This window comes from Odocoileus virginianus, chromosome 27 (genome assembly GCF_023699985.2).
Source record: "Odocoileus virginianus isolate 20LAN1187 ecotype Illinois chromosome 27, Ovbor_1.2, whole genome shotgun sequence".
NCBI classification, from domain to species: domain Eukaryota; kingdom Metazoa; phylum Chordata; class Mammalia; order Artiodactyla; family Cervidae; genus Odocoileus; species Odocoileus virginianus.
This window is the reverse complement of record NC_069700.1, coordinates 32,942,168-32,961,850: the sequence shown is the minus strand read 5'-3', so window position 1 is coordinate 32,961,850 and position 19,683 is coordinate 32,942,168. Positions and strand designations below refer to the sequence as shown.

Genomic DNA, 19,683 nt, shown 5'->3' with positions numbered 1-19,683 from the left:
TTGCCCAACTGTTTTTTGAGTCAGGAAGCCAATGAATATTTAGCCTCTCTGGCCTAGAATTTCACTTGGTGAAATTCTCAGAGGCCCTCCAATGCTCTTCTCCTCTGTGAAGCCTGCCCTGACCAACACTTATGCTCCAGCACCTTTCCCTTTTCGTCCACACCAGACATTTGGGTATTTAATCGTTTATTCCCTCAATGTATATTGAATGCTGGCTGCCTACCATCTGCTCTGCTAGGAGCTAGGGTGAGGAGCGCAAAACCACACCCAGCTTCTCCTCCTCAGAGGCTGAGGGCCTGGTGGGCTCTTCTTACACACCTCTTCCTCCGTGCTCCCTTCCCAGCCCCCACTCACTCTGAGATCAGCTCCCAAGCACAGCACCTGTGTCTTACACATATTTCTCTCTCAACACACAGCAACTGTCTGTCATCCAGTAACCTTCAATATATTACAGATTATGTATGAGTGGCCAGAAAGGAAAACTGGTTTATACCTGAGGCTGGTCCTAACTCTGTTATAGGGACAACAGAAGATGGAGAAAGTAACTAAGGCTAGACATTGGGTTAAATCACATGCTGGTGCTGCTAACCTACAGAGTACAATTTGGCCCTATCAGAATTAAAAAATACATTCACTTTTTGACTCACCAGTTTCACTTCTAGGAACTTATTCCACAGATGGAGGTTCACATATTTGAAATGACATACACACAATGTTAGTCACAGTAGTATTATTGGCAGCAGACTGGAAACAACTTTATTTTTTTATGTGCTATTATCTTTAACTAAGTACAAAGAGTCTTCTAATCATGTTACATAGAAATCATTTTATCCACTGCTCTGTTTGGCTGCCAGCCTCTTGTCTCTCTCCTCAGCAATGGTAAGGCGAATACCCTTTCCACGGGGAAGAGAGATCCATGGCTTGTTGCCTTTGCCAATAACGAAGATGTTGGAGAGCCGAGTGGCAAAGCTGTTGCCATTGGCATCTTTAACATGAACTACATCAAAGGAACCTGGGTGTCTCTCCCGGTTGGTGATCACACCAATTCTTCCCAGGTTAGCACCACCAGTCACCATGCACAGGTTACCAGTGTCGAACTTGATGAAATCAGTAATCTTGCCAGTCTCCAGATCAATTTGAATGGTGTCATTCACCTTGATGAGGGGATCAGGGTAACGGATGGTACGAGCATCATGGGTCACCAGATGAGGGATTCCTTTTGTTCCCACAAAGATCTTTCTCACTTTGCACAACTTATACTTGGCCTCCTCAGGTGTAATACGATGAACAGCAAAGCGACCCTTGGTGTCATAGATCAAACGAAAATTCTCTCCAATCTTATCAATGCTGATGACATCCATAAAACCAGCAGGGTAGGTTACATCGGTGCGGACTTTGCCATCAATCTTAATGAAACGCTGCATGCAAATCTTCTTCACTTCATCTCCTGTTAAGGCATACTTAAGTCTGTTTCTTAGGAAAATGATTAGGGGGAGACATTCCCTCAGCTTATGGGGACCGGTAGATGGACGAGGTGCAAACACGCCGGTCAGCTTATCCAGCATCCAGTGCTTTGGAGCTGCTACGCGCTTCAGGTGCTTCTTGGGACCCCGAGCCATAGCTGCACTGTGCACAGAGAGAAAATAACCTGAATATTCATTGATAGGGCCTAATTTCTACAAAATATTTTTTTTAAAACTGAGGTACAGTTGATATACAATATTATGTAAGTTTCAGGTGTACAATACAGTAGCTCACAATTTTTATTTCTATTTTATATTCTATCTATAGCTATAAAATATTGGCTATATTCTGTTTTACTATACATACTTGTAGCTTATTTACATTTTTTATTTATTTTTTTGCTTATTTACATTATATACACATAGTTTGTACTCATACCCTTATCTTGCCTCTCCCCTCATGGGACCTAGTTTGATACATTATGCTATCCTACATAAAGCAGAATCCTATGTGGTATAAAAAAAAAAAAATGAGGAAGCTCTGTTTGAATAGGAAAAACTCTAAGATATATTGTTGAGTTTTAGAAGGTGAGTGTGCATAGTTCATTATTTTTTATATAAAAAATGGAAAGATGGGGAAAGAACATATTTAAGTACAATGTATTTTAGATATGCACAGAAGGGTGCTTCAGGAGGAGGGTTCGCAATGAACAGGTCGTGGTGGGTGCTGCGGGAGGAAAAACAGCCAAATGAAAACTAAGTGGGGAAAAAACCTTTCCATAGTATCCTGATTTTTAAAATACTGTACTATATAAATGTGTTATGTATTAAAAATTAAGACAAAAATGAAGTCAATGATAAAGACTATGAGGCAACATGCAGAAATGAGATTAAGATAGGTGGGAAAAAAGAAAAAAAAACTGTATCCAGTAGGATCACAACTATGTTAAAAAACCCATGTTAGGGTTTCCCTGGTGATCTACTGGTTATGAATTCACCTGCCAATGCAAGGGACATGGGTTCGATCCCTGGTCCAGCAGATTCCCACAAGCTTTGGAGCAGCTAGGCCCATGCGCCACAACTACTGAGTCCCCAAGCTGCAACTACTGAAAGCCCACGCACCTAGAGCCTGTGCTCTACAATAAGAGAAGCCACCGCAATGAGGCCTGATTATTGCAGCGAAGAATAGCCCGTTTGCTGCAATGAGAGAAAGTCCACATACAGCAACGAAGACCAAGTACAGCCAAAAACAAACAAGCAAAAACAAATAAATCTTTTTTAAAAATGCATGTTAAAATTTCCATACGTGGAAGGGACATTCTCGGTAATTTTTTATTTCCTTTTCTTGCTATTTTTTTCCATAAATTTCTGTAAACATACTTATTAGAAAAAAATTAGTAACAGAAACAACATATATACTAACAGAATGGAATATTCAGTACAGTTGCAATTATGAAGAAAAGGCATTGAAGAAGACTGGAAGAAGGGATTTCCCTGGTGATCCAGTGGTTAAGACTGCTTTGCCAATGCAGGCTGTGGGGAATGGATTCCTGGTTGGGGAACTAAGATCTCACATGCCATGTGGTGCAGCTGAAAAATTTTTTTTTAAGTGTCTCTTTCTGGGACTTCCCTGATGGCCCAGTGACTAAGATTCCACACTCCCAAAGCAGGGGGCCTGGGTTCAATCCCTGGTCAGGCAACTTGATCCCACACACAGCAACTAAGAGTCCAAATACCTCAACCAAAGATACTGCAGGCTGCAATTAAGACCAAATGCAGCCAAATAAATGAATAAATCTTAAAAAAAAAAAGAAAGTAGGCACAGTGTTCACAGTAATTGTCTCTGCATGTGAGATATTAGGTAATGTTTAAAATATTAAAATATTTTGGATTACTTTCATGATGGCTGGATGGAAGGAAGGTAGAAAGGAAGGAAAGCTAGGGAAAGAGAATTCTTCAAAATAACAGTTGTGTTAGGGTAGTAAGGTTATGGATTATTTTTGCTGCTTTGTTCAGCTTTCCAAACATTCCATTATTTGGTTTTCTTGTTATATTAGTGGGAATAAAACTCTCACTGCAGCAGAGTAGGATTCTACTCCCCGAAGTCCTGGTCATTTGCACTGAAGATTGCTACTGGTGACACACTGCTGAGGAGAAAGGGTGAAACATCAGAGACCTGAAGTCCTTAAACTGACTTAGCTGGCAAACATTTATGAAGGCCTGACTGCTAGGTTTGCTGTTGGAGAGTAAAGCATTTTAAGCAAGTATGTATGCTTCATGCAGAGATGGAAAAAGAATCCTTAAGGAGGTCTGAGCAGAAAAGCCTTGTAAGATCAGGCCTTGTAGGCAGTGATCAACTTTGTCAATGGACAAAATTAGGCCTGCCCAAGCAGGGAGTGTAGGATTCACCCATCTAAACACCTCCATTCCAGGACTCAGTGCCCCACTCCTTCCTTGCTGGCTGCAGCCATGCATGGTCTCTCTGATAGCTCTACCACCTTTATACCAAATCCTGGGGCTCATTATCAAAGCTATGGTTATTACCTATGATTATTAGTCAAAGCTATGATTTTTCCAGTGGTCATGTATGGATGTCAGAGTTGGACTATAAAGAAAGCTGAGCACCAAAGAATTGATGCTTTTGAACTACGGTGTTGGAGAAGACTCTTGAGAGTCCCTTGGACTGCAAGGATATCCAACCAGTCCATCCTAAAGGAGATCAGTCCTGGGTGTTCATTGGAAGGACTGATGCTGAAGCTGAAACTCCAATACTTTGGCCACCTGATGCAAAGAGCTGACTCATTGGAAAAGACCCTGATACTGGGAGGGACTGAGGGCAGGAGAAGGGGATGACAGAGGATGATAGCTGGATGCCATCACCGACTCAATGGACATCAGTTTGAGTAAATTCTGGGAGTCGGTGATGGACAGGTAGGCCTGGTGTGCTGCAGTCCATGGGGGTCTCAAAGAGTCCGACATGACTGAGTGACTGAACTGAACTGAAAGGCTGAACTCTCCCTAGTCCTCACCTATCTTGCCATGATGAGCATATGTCCACTCACGATCTTCTTGGAGGAAGGACATTGTTTAGTATTACAAAGCAAACAGCTCAAGAAAGGTTTTGTTCATCTAAACTCAGAGACCTGGGTTCTGATTCTGCTATTGACCACCTATGAGACCTTGGACAAGTAACTCCACCTTTATGAGCCTCAGTCTCATCTGTAAAATGGGGAAAATCTCAATAATAATGAATATTTGCCATGACCACCTCCCAGAGTTTTGGTGAGGATCAGGTGATACGGTGTATATAAATAGCACTCTAGGACTTCCCTGGTGGTCTAGTGGTTAAGAATCCGCCTGCCAGTGCAGGTGACACAGGTTTGATCCCTGATCTGGGAAGATCCCACTTGCCAAAGGGCAACTAAGCCCATGCGCAACTACCGAGCCCACACACCCTAGAGCCCATGCTCAGCAACGAGAAGCCACTGCAGTGAGAAATCCCCAAACTGCAATGAAGACCTAGTGCAGCCAAAAGTAAATAATTAAAAAAAAAATCACTTTAAATGTATAAAGGATATCCAGCTGATTGATACACAAAATGTACTATATCAAATACAATGGAATATGATTTAATCATTATGCTAAGTGAAAGAAGCCACAGGCCACATATCATATGATTCCACTAACATGAAATATCCAGAACAGGCAAATCCACAAAGACAGAAGGCAGATTAGTGGTTGCTGGTACCTGGAGGTTAGGAACAAACGGACAGTGACTATGTAATAGGTACAGGTTTCTTTTGAGGTGAGGAAACTCAGGAACTAGATAGTGGTGTTGGGTGCACAACACTGTTGAGTGTACTACATGCCGTTGGGTTGCATACTTTAAATGGTTAAAATGATTTTATTCTTACTACTTTACTACAATTTTTAAAACAGTATAAATGATGGCTCAAATCTGAGTTTATTATAATTATTTCTACAATTAATAATCAAAGGCATTAGATATTTAGAATTTCAGAATTCTTCATCTGTACTAGGGCAGAGTGACCAGAAAAAAGGAGGAAATCCCTCTCAGAAAAATGACAGAGCCCCAGGGACACGAACCCTTGGCCCAGGAGAAGTATGACCATTGGAGAAAACCAAAATGCCAAGGCCAGGGAAGCACACTGGCCTCTTCTCTTATAACCATCTGTGTGGACCCACCCTTTACTGGCTATGTGATTCCTCCAGGAACATTCCCAGCCTCTTGCTCCCAAACTCTTTCCCAGAAGACTAGAGGAGCATGTTCTGGTTCTTGCCCTGAACTTCTCAGACCTAAAGAGGCCCTAACCTGGTTTAGCTCCTGGGTGACCCCAGACCCATAAAAGCTGGGTTTCAAAGCTGAAGAAACTCTTGGATGAAGACTTCTTGATAATGATGGTATGAAGTTTTGATGACAAAGTTGTGACACCATTGAGAGCAGCAATTCATTCACAGGACACTCAGATGTACAAAGACATTATTTTTCTTTCCCTCACTTAATTTGTCTCATGAGCCCACATCTCATAGAGAGGGAACTGAGAAGGAAGGGGACAACTTGTCAATTAGGCATCTTGGTCTGCCTCCATTTCAACTGCACCTAACAAATAAATATTCAGTCACCTCATTAAAATGAGGTTTCTCCCTTCTCCTCCTCCCAGGTACCGTGGGGAAGGACCAGTTCTCAGTCTTGCAATCTACTGCTTCCCCAGTCCCTCCCCTTCTCACAACGAACCAGGGCTTCAGGGGTGGGCACATCCTCTCTGCCAAGGTTTCCTAAACTTCTTGGACAAGAGTAACTGGGCACTGGCTTAAATAAACATCCCTTCAGAGGCTCCTACCCTTGGAGATTCCTACCCATCAAGTAATTTGGGATATGACCCAGGAATCAGTCTTGTTCTCTCTCTCTCGAAATTACAGAAATACTGCTCTGTGCCATATACTAAGTTCTCTGCAGCCTGGATTACAGTAACCTCCTTAATGATCAAGTCCTCCAGGCTGACATAAAGGAGTGGGAGCTTAAAACATTTATAAAATAATTTCTTTCTCACCGTAACCAGTCTTTCAAGATCACTGCCTTACAAGGAGGCCCCCACCATCATCAAAAAAGGAAACTTGTTAATTGAAGGAGAGCAATGACTTTTTTGTACAAAATTGTATCTGCTAATCTTTTGACACTCCAGAAATCTATTGATTCTGGCCTGGGGAGTCTCAGGGGTCAACATGATTAATAGAGCTATGGTTTCAAAAATATATTTTAAAATCCTCATCACTAACAATAATATCTAACATTCATCAAGAACTTACTATGTACAAGGTGTTGTGCTGCATGCACTCACGGTTTATCTTCTTCAATCTTCAGAACAATCTTATACTGTAACTATCCCCAGTTTACAGATAAGGAAACTGGTGTATAGAGGTTAAACAACTTACTCAGGTCACACTGCTAGTAGTGGAAGAGACAAGATTTGAGCTAATGTTTGGGTAATTCTGAGGGTTCTTTTTAATCACTAAGATACTCCTTTCCTACTTGAGTTTGAGGCCTCTTGGAAACTGGTCCAATCATCCTATTTTACATGTGTGGAGATTCAGGATGAGACAGGGAAAGTGACTTGCCCAAGGACACAGTGCTAGGCAGCAGCAAGGCTGGGAATGGACCCCAGAGCTGGAACTCCTGACCCAGAACCCCTCCCCTCAGGCTCCATGCCTCTGTGCACGCATTGGACGTGCAACACACATAATTCAGTAATTGCCATTGTACAGTGTTGAACCACCTGAGGAGAGTGAGAGTCTTCAGGGAACTGAGATCGGCCTGATAGTTTCATAATTTCTCTATGTTCTTAAAATGAGAGGGGCCTATCCAAGAGCTTCAATGCTATTGCGCCGTGCATTTTCTATTCACTGATTTCTAATGTTCACATCTATTGGTTATGTCTCCAAACCAGCTACAGTCTTTCTGTTCTTTAGATTTCCAGGAATCTGGTGATTTTTAGAAAAAGGTGTCGTTGGTGGCCCCATCAGGGTAGCTTTGGACCCATAAAGGCTTGTTTCACCTTTGCAAGGTGTAAAGCCCTGAGGCAGGGAACTCCTTTGAGGTTGGGAGTAACTGCAGTGTAACTAGAGTAACTCTAGTAACTCTAGCCACAGGATCTTTGCCCCAGCACATTTCACAACCTGGAAGGGGAACTCTGACTTCCAAGTGGAGGAAGAAAGGGAGTTCACACTTAGTGAGTGGCTGCGATGAGGCCCAAGTTAAGTAATTCCCATCCTTGCCCTGCAAGGCGGTGCTATTATTCTCACTTTACAGATGAAGAAATCAAGGCTCAAAGATGTTAATTTGCCTGAGGTCTCACAGCTTTTATATTAGTTGACCTAGAATTTGAACTGAGTCTGTTGTACTCTGGGGTCTCTGTGTAGGACACCATGGACCCATCTAGGGTGAAATGACACCTGCAGATGTTATCAGGGCCTGCAAGTCTCACCATCTGCTCCCAGACATAATTCTTCTTCATCTTCCCTCATTCCTGATCCTCCTCTGGGCTGCCAGTTCCTGATTATGTGCTACTCTCATCTGCCCATGCTTATATCCATCTCAGATTTCATTTTCTGGCCGGGTGTTAACAGCCTTAACGAGGAGCTACTCTAGAGAGGTCAGTCACTACATGCCTACCCACGCTTTCTGGGGGACTCCTTACCTCAAAACTGCAGCTGTCTTCCCTGAGATGAACACCTGACCAAAGCTAGTTCAGGTGTAATTAATCCAGATGCTTGTCCTTTGTGGGACCTTACTTAGCAAAGAGGAGCTGTTTTAATCAGATATTTTTTTAAGAAATGAAAACTGGGCACTGAATCAGTAACAGCACTTGAATTATGAAGACTGAGATTAGAAAGGGGACTATGAAGTGGGGAAAGGTTATGATGAACCACTTCTGAAATGAGAATATATAATGAGAAAAGAATATAGTATATGTGCAGAGAGTGGTAGAAGTTACAAACATATATCATATGTCTGTATATATAAAATCTATATTTGTTTATATATTATGTATACACATATTTTACATATGTAAAAACAGCTGCAGTTTCCATGCGGTATAGCAGTTTCTGTTCTTGGGTTCCTATAAGCCCCTGTGTCCCTTCATTAAATCCCCCTTTCCTGGAGTAAACTGAATGGATTCTTTTTTCCTTCCTTGAAACCAAAGAAGTTTTGTTTAGAGCAGGAACAAACTTAAAATAATTTACAAGGTTTGAACTTCCTCAAAATTGGCAAAGGACACCTCTGTGTTAAGAGCTCCCAAGTGGCTCCAACCAAGCCACATGGAACAACTTTTAAGCTGTGAGTAAAAGTAGCCACATAATTTTCCAGTTATATACTGCTGCGAATGATACCATCCCAAACTTAGAGCTTAAAACCATCACTCTTAAAAAAGAAAGAAAAAAAAAGAAAAAATCATCACTCTTTGGCTTATTAAATTCATAATTTGGATTATTTGCAGGATTGGCAGGGACAGCTTGTTTCTGCTCCACCTGGTCTCAACTAGGGTGGCTTGAAGGCTAGGGCTGGACTCACCTGAAAGCTCACTTGCTCACTCACTCATTTATCCACAAGGTTGGAGATTAGTGCTGGCTGCTGAATGGAGCCTCAGCTGGGGTTCTATCAGACACCTACACGGGGGCTTTCCCTGTCATTTCTCCCTGTCCTTGTAGCATAGTGATTAGGTTCCAAGAACAAGCACTCCGAGAGGTGGAAGCTATATCATCTTTTTATAACCTTGGAAGTTACACAGCACCATGGGCACACTCAGATTCAAGAAGGGAAAGCCTACATGACGTCAACATTACATAGTGAGAAGAATGTGCTGGATGTACTGTACCATGGTGCTCATTTTCAGAAAATAAAATCTGTCAGATATAGCTAATGAGCTATATATATTAGGAGGATGGAGAAAGCCTGTGACCCATATTCAGACAAATGCACATTAAATCAGCAACAGATTAAGAGCTTCAATAAAACTGCTGCTGCAGTGAGACAGGATTATAATAAGCAGAAAGAAGTATAAAATACAGCACGTGGAAACATTTAATACTGGTGCAAACAGCTTAGAAGACCTCAGTAACCCCTGGGAGTCTCATTACCTAAAAGCACACTAATGCTGAACTTAGTTAAGAAGGGAGAGGGATGGGGTGATATACTTTGGAATGATTTATATCAGAAATCATTTAAATGTTTTGGTTTTTAAGTGGATAACTTCAGTAACAGATTAACTTTCTTCTGGGATGTCAGATAAATATCACTACAGTATCCTATAGTTATTTTATGCTTTATCTTTCAATAAGAGCAATCTACCTTATAATTCTCTTGGAGACACTCCATTATCTCCTAGCCTTTACTGCTGTGCAAGATAAGTCCGCTGTTACTCTACAGTTCCTTTTTAGGTCATCTGTTTTACTTCCCTGGTTGCATTTAGGATAGGATTTTTTGTCTTTGGTGTACTGTATTTGCTTTTACATTTATGTTTACCTGTGGAATTACAAAAATTCTGCTCAGTTAAATATTGTTCTCCAATCTGATAATACATGCTGCATAATAAAGAATTTATCTGGTCTTTGTCCTAGGTTCTGGGGAGGGAGCTTCTGAACCCTTTCTGATTTTCCTGAGAGAGAGGGTGTCTCTGTTAACCATGGTGGGGCTCTCAGATCACACCTGAATTTATGTTAATGAGTTACTCAGGATGGGGGCTGGTTACACCAGAAAGACCAATAATAATGTGATTAAAGGACTGGGGATTTGAGTCAGTTGATATTAGCCCAACTTCCTCCAGGAAGAAGAGGGTGGCTGGAGATTAAGTTCAGTCAATCATGCACATATAATGAAATCCCAATAAAACTCTAGACACTCAAAAGTTTGGTTAAGTCTTCTGGCTGATGAATGTATCAGTGTCCTGTGAAGGTGACACATCCAGATTCCTCAGGGAGGGGGCCTGGAAGGGAAGGGAGGGGGTTTAGGACTCTCCCAGACCTCCTCCTGTATGTCTCTTTATTTGTGGCTGATTTTGACTTGTATCCTTTGTAACAAAACTAATCATAAAGCCCAGCACTTTCCCAAGTTTTATAAATCATCTTAGCAAATTAAGAAACCTGAAAAGGTCATGGGAACCCCTGAATTTGTAGGTCAGAAGCAAGTAGGGCCTGGGAACCCTTGAACCTGCAGCTGGTATAGGTGGAACAGGGCAGTCTTATTAGGGACTGTAACCTTAACCTATGGAGACTGCACTAACTCTGGGTTACTAACAGAACTGCACCATACTATTACACACAGATTTCTTCACTCTGGAGAAATTTCAGTGTTAGACACACATGCTCAGTAAATACTACACAGGATTATTGAAAAACCTACAATGATTCCCTATTACGTTTTGTTTCAAGAGGAGCAAACTGTGCTCCCTCTGACATCAAAGACATGCCACTAACTACAGGAGAAAAAAGTGTCATACCTTTGATATAAAAATAAAACAGTATAAAATAGAAGTAATGTGGTAGATAGCATTATTATTCCTTTAGTGTCAATTATTGGTGCTCTGTCCACATTTCCTCAAATTTATTTTCAGGTTCTGTTCCCTCTCCTGACTTCTGTGTGACTTTGTTTCTAAGAGCCATGCACCCGTGATTCTACCCGAAGGACTGGTCCAGGGCTACTGGAACTGCTTCATCCATATTCAGAAAGCAAAAAGTGCTCTTAGAGCAGTCCTTAACCGATGACTCACAGCTGTGGAAATATGAAAGTCCAGCTCTCCTGCCTTGAGTTGGGATAAACTCTGAGGTATAATTTATACCCAGAACCCCCTTTGGAGAAGGCTCAGCCCAGGACTTGGCCTGAAATTATACCCTTACTTAGCTTTGCCTCCTTCCCTGTCCTGCTCCTCCACTCCTTTTCTGGATTCTCCTAGGAACACTTCCTTAATAGAGCACTCTAATCCTTGACTCAGGGTCTGCTTCTGGGAACCTAACCTAAAACAGTTCCCAGTTATTCACTACCCAGAAGGCTGCCATGTGATTAGCAGTGCTTAGGGAGAGGGGGATTCTATTTCTTAGCCCTCCTGAGTCAAGCTTGGCCACGTGACATGCTTTGACCAATAAAATGTGACGAGAAGTATGCCACATATTACTTGAATCCTAAGAATCACTGCATGGTGCTAGAATTGTTTTTTTTTCCTCTGGGGCCAAGATAGGAGCTGCTCCTTCAGCCTGGGTTCCAGAGTAAGATGTGTGAAGCAGAATCACATCTGACAAATAGGCACATGTAAAAATGTGAGCAAGTATAAACCATCTTTATTGTAAAACACTGAAATCTGGGGGTTATTACTGCAGCATAACCTAACGTATATAATACAGACAGTGTAGTTAAAAGCATGTTTTCTTTTCTTTTTTTTAAAAGCATGTTTTCTTGAGTTAAGATAGCTTGAGGTCAAAGCCAAACTCTGCCACTTACTATCTGTATCACCTCAGCCAAGTTACTCAGCCTCTCTAAGCCTCAGTTTCTCCATCTGTAAAACAGGGATAGCAATGATGTGTATGTCATAAGGTTGCTGTGGCGATCAAATGAGTTAACACATATAAAGTACTTCAAATAGTGCTGATAAATGCTTAACACTAACTAAACTATTATGAACTGTGACAGCACATCCCCAAGTTTTCAATGTTTTCTCCTACGACCACTGAACTTGTTGGTTGCTTTCTTCAATCTCAGTTTCTGTTTGGGGATCTATGTGGTTCTGAACTGATTTCACCTGGCCTAAGATATATCAAACAACCAATAGCGTTCTGCTAAACTGGATCCCAGGAGGACAAGGAGGGAAGCCAGTTTCCATGGTATAAATATTCCCTCCATGGCCAATTTCAAGCTACCAATGGTTTAACAACTCTCTTGCAAAATCCTTGAATACTTAACAATCACCTGGAGAGCCAGCTCCAGCACATCATATGTCACTCCTCTAGCCATAACAGGTAAGTATAAGTTCCTCCAATCTGTGAAAATCACAGGGTTTCTGAAACTCAAGTCAAACGTAAATAATTCCCCTGCATTTTACAAAATATAAAAGAGCTTTCCAAGAATTTCTTGGTTGTCCACTGGTTAGGATACCCTGCTTCCACTGCAGGCAGTGTGGGTTTGATCCCTAATCTGGGAACTAAGATCCTGCACGACACACACCTCCCCCCAGCCGCCCCAAAAAGAAAAAAAAGCTTTTCTCAAAATACATTAGGTTGAACAAATGAAATTGCCAACATTTAACTAGCTTTGATCTACATAAAAGGTAATTTCATATGATTCAGTCTAAAAGATCAAATACACAGGAAAATATAGCAGAAGAAAGAGGAGTAAGGAGTGAAGAAGGATTGGAGGAGAGGAGAGGAGGAAGACGCCACCGGAAGCACGTCTGAGGAATGACCACGTGGAGCTTAAAAACTGATGTTAACCCTTCACTCCACAACGGGTATTAAATATAACTTTGGACAATTATCTTCTTCATTATTTAATTGCACACCCTCTGGGAAGTATCATATTATACCATACAAGCTTATCTAATACCTCTTCTTCCAACTTCCGTATTCATTGCACTAACCCATGATTCCCTCCCTTTCCAGCAAGTGCGAGAAATTCAGAAAGGTCTGAGGAGAGATTTCTGGTATCCTTCGACAGGTTTTGGGGTAAACTCACGCTATTCCGGGAGTTTCATTATCCGGTGGCCCTTTTTCTCGTCATAAATTCTCTCGCGGCAGGTTGGGGAGTCAGGGGCCTGAGCCGGGATGGCTCCTTGGAGCCTGAGGTAACTCACCTGTGCGGTGGGTATTAGAAGGTCCCTCAGAGGCTGGCCGTGACGATTAAAGAAGAAAATAGACGTGCGGGGCACGGCGCTCGGCAGGAGCCGGCGAGTGGGACAAGACAAACTCCACGCGGCTTTCAAGGCCCAGCCCCCAGCAGGCGAGGAAAGAGACTACTCCGCCACCGGCGCGCGCAACCGCTTCAACCGCTTCCCCGTGGCCTGCGCGGTGGGCGTGGCCTCGCTTCCCAGAATGCCGCGCAGGCGGGTCCGGAAGTGCGGGCCCGGAAGTGTGATTCCGACCCGGGCGAGGTCTGGCAATTCAACCCCATCCTCCTCCTCACTGCGGAGGTGGCCGCGGGGTGCCCTTGGCTTCCTGCCACCGCCTAACGCCCACCCCAAACGAGCACCATCTACAGTGGACACTGCACAGCCGCCACCGATACACCTCCTCACACAACACCCTCGGGTTTCTGCCCACAAAGGAATCACACCGCCATACGTGGAAGAGAACGCGGCTTCTCGGAGCATGCGCAGGGCACCAGGCAATGCATCTACACAGGAACGGCACGTCTGACCCCTACACTGGGTGCAGACCCGCCAGCGTACACTCAGCCTTCACGCTGCTTGCCGAAGACTTGTGTGCATCCCGTAGCACTGTAAGCGCAGCACACACAACGCACACAGTGCACCACCTCCACATGTGAAGACTGCAAACACCGTGTTGTGAGTCGTTCTCAACCCCGCGTGGAGTTCAATTTCACACACACACAGCACAACCCAAATGACATGTATACATTGCACACTACACCAGACACAAAATATACACTTAAACCCTGGCTGAAAAGAACACGCGTTCGTCACACACGTGCTTATATTACCCACACCAAGTTAAATGTAACATACTATAGAAGCCCTGCGCATAATTCACGCATCTTACAGACACGCACACATCACATAATTACACACTCAGCAACATATACTCAACACACAAAACCCCAAGGTACCAACAGATCCACGCTACATGTTTGTGCACAAACGTGAATAATCACACGTATCCACGCTTCAGCAGGCTGGACAGGTGTACACTTCGCACCAGACCCGCCCAACCCCCGGTACACATGTGGTGTGCCCAGCCAATCTCCCTGTGCTTGGGATTGGTCTGATTTTAGCACAGAAAGTCCTAAGTCCCAGGAAATGCCTCAAGTGGGGGGGGGGGGAGGGAGGGGAGCGGGGAATCCGTGATGATAGTCACCCCACACACTGTTCAAATGAATCAGGCTTGGACCTTCAATTAGTACCAGTGATAAAATCAGGCTGCTTCGGGGTCAAAGAGATAAGGGGCCGCAGTGGCCCAGATCTAAAGAGGCTCAGGGAGACTCTTGTTTGCAGCCACTACTGCCCCTTGTCTACAAAAGGAATGCAGCTAAGGAGGAAATGCCCTAAAAACAAAGTTGTTATCAGCACCTTCCAAAAAAAGGAAAGAGGCAGAGAGTCTTAAACACACCTAACTTGGGGGTTTTACCCTTGGCAAAACCCTTTTCACTGAGCTTACCTCCTTTGCTCCTTACACAAAACTGTGAGGTAGGTAAAGTAGGTGCTGTTATGCCAAGATGCCAAAAAGCACAGGCACCTGCTTGTGGTCACGCAGCACAGGTCAGGCAGAGCAAGTTTGAAAGAAGTCCTGTCCTCCTGGTCATCCCACTCAGGCATCGGGCTCCTGCCAGCTGTCTGCACAGTCCCCCCCAACCCCCACCCCCATCCTGACTAAGACACAGCAGCTAGAATCAAGAAGCCACCTGTCTTGAGCCACCACTTTCAAAAGTCTTTCATTCCATCCTATTAGGGCAAAGTGCCCAGGCCGCCCCACCCTCAGGGTGGATTAGGCCTCTGCCTCCCTGTTGGGGTTTAAAGTACATCAAAAGAGATCCTTGTCTCAAAATATCTTTCACAGCCCTGGTCTGGGGGCTGGAAATCACACACCAAGAGAGACCCCCCCCCCCCCCCTTTTAGGTAAAGGCATTGTATCTTGATGACTCCTGCTTAGAATGCCTGGGAGGGACTCCCACGCTGCAGCCTCTAGCATCTTCACTGGCATCGTCTCCCGTGTCACTAGGTACGTTGCAACAGACATTGCCTAATGCCTGCTTGGGATGGAACTGGATCGTCTCTAGCAAGTTCTGTGGGAATGGGGCACAGGATAGCAAAAGCTTGACTGTGGCTGACGGAGGGTATGAGAAGGGTGATGGTGACTTGGAGAGGAGAAAATAGGAAAACAGAAGTAAGGGGTGTTGAATGGAGACACACCCTTGGCAGGAACTGAGGAGGAGACCCTGAGTCTAAGAAGGAAGGCAAAGGGATTTCTAGAGATGCCAGGAAGTAGGAGGGGGTCGGGTGTATAAGGTGGGCATATGTAGGGGATAGAGAGGTTGATGGGAGAGGACTGTTTACGAGGAGCCCCCTGGGGAAGGGGCTGTTTGTGGGTGACATTCCGGTTCATTGCTGGCAGCACCCTGAGCAAGTCACTTGAGCATTCACAAATGATTGCTCTGTGGAAGCTGCAGAAGAAAATGTAAAGACGTGGGAAAATGATTGTGATGTATTGATAAGTGAGAAAAAAGGAGGTTACAAAACAGGGCATAGAGTGGGATCCCTATTTTGTAACACTGGCTGGAAAGACACCAAAATGTGAACTGTGGTTGTCTCTGTTGCATGAGGATGACTTGCATTTCTTCTTGGAGTCTTTCTGTATTTTTCAGACTTTCTACAATAGACTTGAAATATGATTTTTGTATATATCAGGAAGGGTTATTTTATAGAAAAATTCATTGACTATTTATTGAGTGTTTATTAGATTCTACAGTGTTGCACCACACTTGATGCAGAGAAATGTAAGCCATGGCCACTGCCCTCAGATTACCCTTAAATCCAGTCATGGCACAAGGGTGCAGTTCAGGGCACAAGAATGTGGTCACTGGAACCTGACTGCCTGGGTTCAAGTCCCTCTTATGCAGCTTCGCGCTGTGTGACCTGGGCAAACAGCTTGACCTTTCTGTGTTTCGGTTGCCTCATCTGTAAAATGGGGATAATAATAGTACCTGTAAGGATTAGTTGAGCTGATACATGTGATCACTTAGAAGAACAGCTGACACAGGGTAATCAGGACCTAAGTGTTAGCTGTTATTGTTATTAGTGGTTAAGAGCTTTACCTCTGGAGCCAGCCTGTCTGGGTTCAAATCCTTGTTCTGTCCCTGTCTGTCTTGAGCAAGTGAGTTAATTCCTGTCTCTACTTCAGTTTCCCAATCTTTAAAATGGGGATGAAAAGAGTGGTGTCTCATTCATAGAGTTGTTATGAAAACTCACCAAGTGACTATGGACACAGTACTGAGGATAGCACATGGCCCATAGAAAGTGCTCAGTAAGTGTGATCCTCTGTAATACTAATTATTACTATTACTATTATTATCATATTATTACTATTGGGGGAGGCAGGGATTAGGGCGCCATCCATTAGAGCACCCTGTGTAGAGCCAGCAGGTGGAGGGGTTCAGGGCGCATGAGACAAGTTGCTCTGGGCACAGCAGAATGGCCCTATCCATTCTCTCTTGCCTCTCCCACATTCTCCTCCAGCCCAGGTCATTCTGGTCCTTTACGTTTTAAACTATGGCCCCAGGTGCCACTCCTTGCCAATACAGTATCTCCTCCCTGATCCTTGTTTAGCCACACAGAATGTGGGTTTATGGTAAGCTAATGAAGGCAGGTTTCCACAACTTTTATTTGCATGGGAAGGGCCCTGGCAGTACTATATTTATAGCTGTGACTTTTTTTTAATTATGAAAGACTTCTATCATTGCATAAACTTAAGCCCCACCTGGATCCTCCCTTGGTTTTAGGAAGGGGGTTCCTTATTCAGACTTTTAAGTTCCCATCTGCTGAAATCCAGCCCCTTTCTTTAACTGGGTCTGGTCACAGAGACTTACTTGGGTAGCATTTTCACCCATGTAAGCCTCTTTTCCTTTGTTATTGGTTCACAGTATTTTGTGTCCCCTTTTTCAGCCATATCCTCTACACATCATCATTTGGGCTGATAATATCATGAATAAATGAATGAATGTAGTCTTGTACTGTTTTAGTCTCAAGAAAAATGACTCCATCCTGGGGTGGAGCAAAGCCCTTGGCAGACAGGAGAAGCTGGAGGGCCTTTTGAATCTGTGGAACAAGAAGCCTCTGAGATCCCATGGTGGTTGGCAGTTTAGAAACACGATTACAAGTCTAGTTGGGAAATGTTTTAAATTTGGAGACTTAACCAGGATGAAATTGATGAAGGGCCACAGGTCAGGGAGAAAGGAGCCCTAATGTACCTGAATTCTTTATTAAGAGCTTGTGTTCTTACATTTAGGCTTTATTAATACTGCTGTGCTGACCCATTTTATTGAAGATTTGGGTTTTTATTTAAAAACAAGTGAAATTGACCAGAGGGGGAAGCCTGCTTATCTCAATGTTTGGCAGGAACTCCCAGCGTCTCTCTGGCCTTCTGGATTATACATATATAGATAACTATATATATATAAACCTATATAACATATATGATTTATTTATTTACTTATGGCCTCACTGGGTCTTTGCTGCTATGCGTGGCCCATCTCCAGTTGCAGAGTGTGGGGGCTACTCTCTGTTGTGGTTCGTCGTCTTCTCACTTCTGTGGTCTCTCTTGTTGTGGAGCGTGGGCTACAGGCGTGTGACCTTCAGTAGTTGCAGCTCGTGGGCTCTAGAATGCAGGCTCAGTAGTTGTGGAGAACAGGCTCAGTTTTCCTAAAGCATGTGGGATCTTCCAGGACCAGGGATGGAACCCATGTTCACAGCATTGGCAGGCGATTCTTTACTGCTAAGCCACCAGGGAAGCCCCTTCTGGACTATATTTGAGGGGACTTTTTCAGGTGGTGCTCAGAACTCCCAATTCATCCCACACAAGACACTTCATACTCTCTGGGATTGTGTTATGTACCCCAGCTTTATCTCTTCTGTGACTGTGAGCTCTCTTTCTTTATATATATATAGAAAGACAGAGAGAAAGAATGAGCGATTGGTTCTGCTTCTTTGGAGAACCCTGACAGTAGGTCTGAATATAAGTTGTTTTCTTGCTTGGAAAACCATGCTTAATGTGAATGACCTTCCACGATATATGTGGTTGGACAGGTACAAGAGACCTGGGAGACCTCAGCAGGTTTTGTTTCTCCCTCAACTTCTGAGCAGGCTTGGGCTTAACCCTGCAGTCACAAATAGGCAGTAGGAATGAAGATCTGACTCCTCCTCTGCTCCCAGCCCCCTCCATGTAGTTAGCTACACCTAAGACTATGTGTGTTTATGACAGCAAAAGACTGGACAGAAACAGCTTAAATGTTCATCCATGTGACGGAGTATTATGCAGCAGTAGAAAGGAACGGGAGGTATTTTCTGCACTGGTGTGGGACAGCGCTAAGATAAAACAGCAAAAAAAAAAAAAAAAAAGCGAGTCCATTTGGGTGGGTGAAAAGAATATGTGCATATTTGCTTACAGGTTCACAACCCCTCATCCACAATTTCAAAATTCAAAAAACTTAGAAAACCAAGGGTTTTTTCCCTTCAGTTTGTGGCAAATTTATTGGTAGCAAAACCAGAGCTGAAAGGATGTGAGCCGTTTGTAGCTGTTTTTTATCCGGGTTAGTGTGAATATCTTATACCTCAGACCTAAGGTAACCCATCATCCTGCTTGCCTGTGACTGAGGGATTCCTTGGACGTTGACCTTATAATGCTAAAACTGGGACAAAGGATCATCCTATACAGAGCCTAGAGGGACCCTCAAATGGAGGGAAAGTGTCACAAAATACATGGTACATGCACCTCATTACTTGCCTAAAATCCTAGAAGTTCTGCATCCTGAAACCCATTTGTCCCCAGATGTTTTGGATGAAAGACTGTGGACCTGGATGTTCATGAAAGTGAAAGTGTTTCACTCCGTGGATCCGACTCTTTGCCATCCCCTGGACTGCAGCCCACCGGGCTCCTCTGTTCATGGACTGCAGACAAGAATACTGGAGTGGGTAGCCATGCCCATCTCCAGGGGATCTTCCTGACCCAGAGATCGAACCTGGGTCTCCTGCATTACAGGCAGATTCTTTACTACCTGAGCCACCAGGGAAGTCCAGGATGTTCATAGACTATCCCTGGAAGGAGATACAAACAACCAGCCGCAACCTTTGGAAAGGAAATGGATGGCTGGAGGGCAGGGTTAGGAGGGAATTTTCACTGCATATCATTTTGTATCTTTGGACTCTACTAACTCATCAGAAAATAAATATGGGAATTCATGGGAAAACAAAACTCTCTACTTTTGACTAAA

At 43.6% G+C, this 19,683-nt stretch overlaps 1 protein-coding gene across 2 annotated transcripts; it reads right to left on the bottom strand.

Annotated features, from left to right (window-relative positions):
• Nucleotides 1-728: 728 nt before the first annotated feature.
• Nucleotides 729-13,765, bottom strand: LOC110126258 (small ribosomal subunit protein eS4, X isoform-like). Of its 2 annotated transcripts, none has more exons than XM_020875823.2 (2): nt 13,319-13,765; nt 729-1,621 (listed from the first exon to the last, which is right to left on the bottom strand). In XM_020875823.2, exon 2 carries the CDS (start codon nt 1,617-1,619, stop codon nt 828-830), a length of 792 nt encoding a protein of 263 aa, XP_020731482.1. In that variant the 5' UTR covers nt 1,620-1,621; nt 13,319-13,765; the 3' UTR covers nt 729-827. The 2 variants fall into 2 exon arrangements, with proteins under 2 accessions (XP_020731482.1, XP_020731478.1); XM_020875819.2 differs by having other exon boundaries at nt 729-1,626; nt 13,319-13,763.
• Between the last annotated feature and the right edge of the window lie 5,918 nt (nt 13,766-19,683).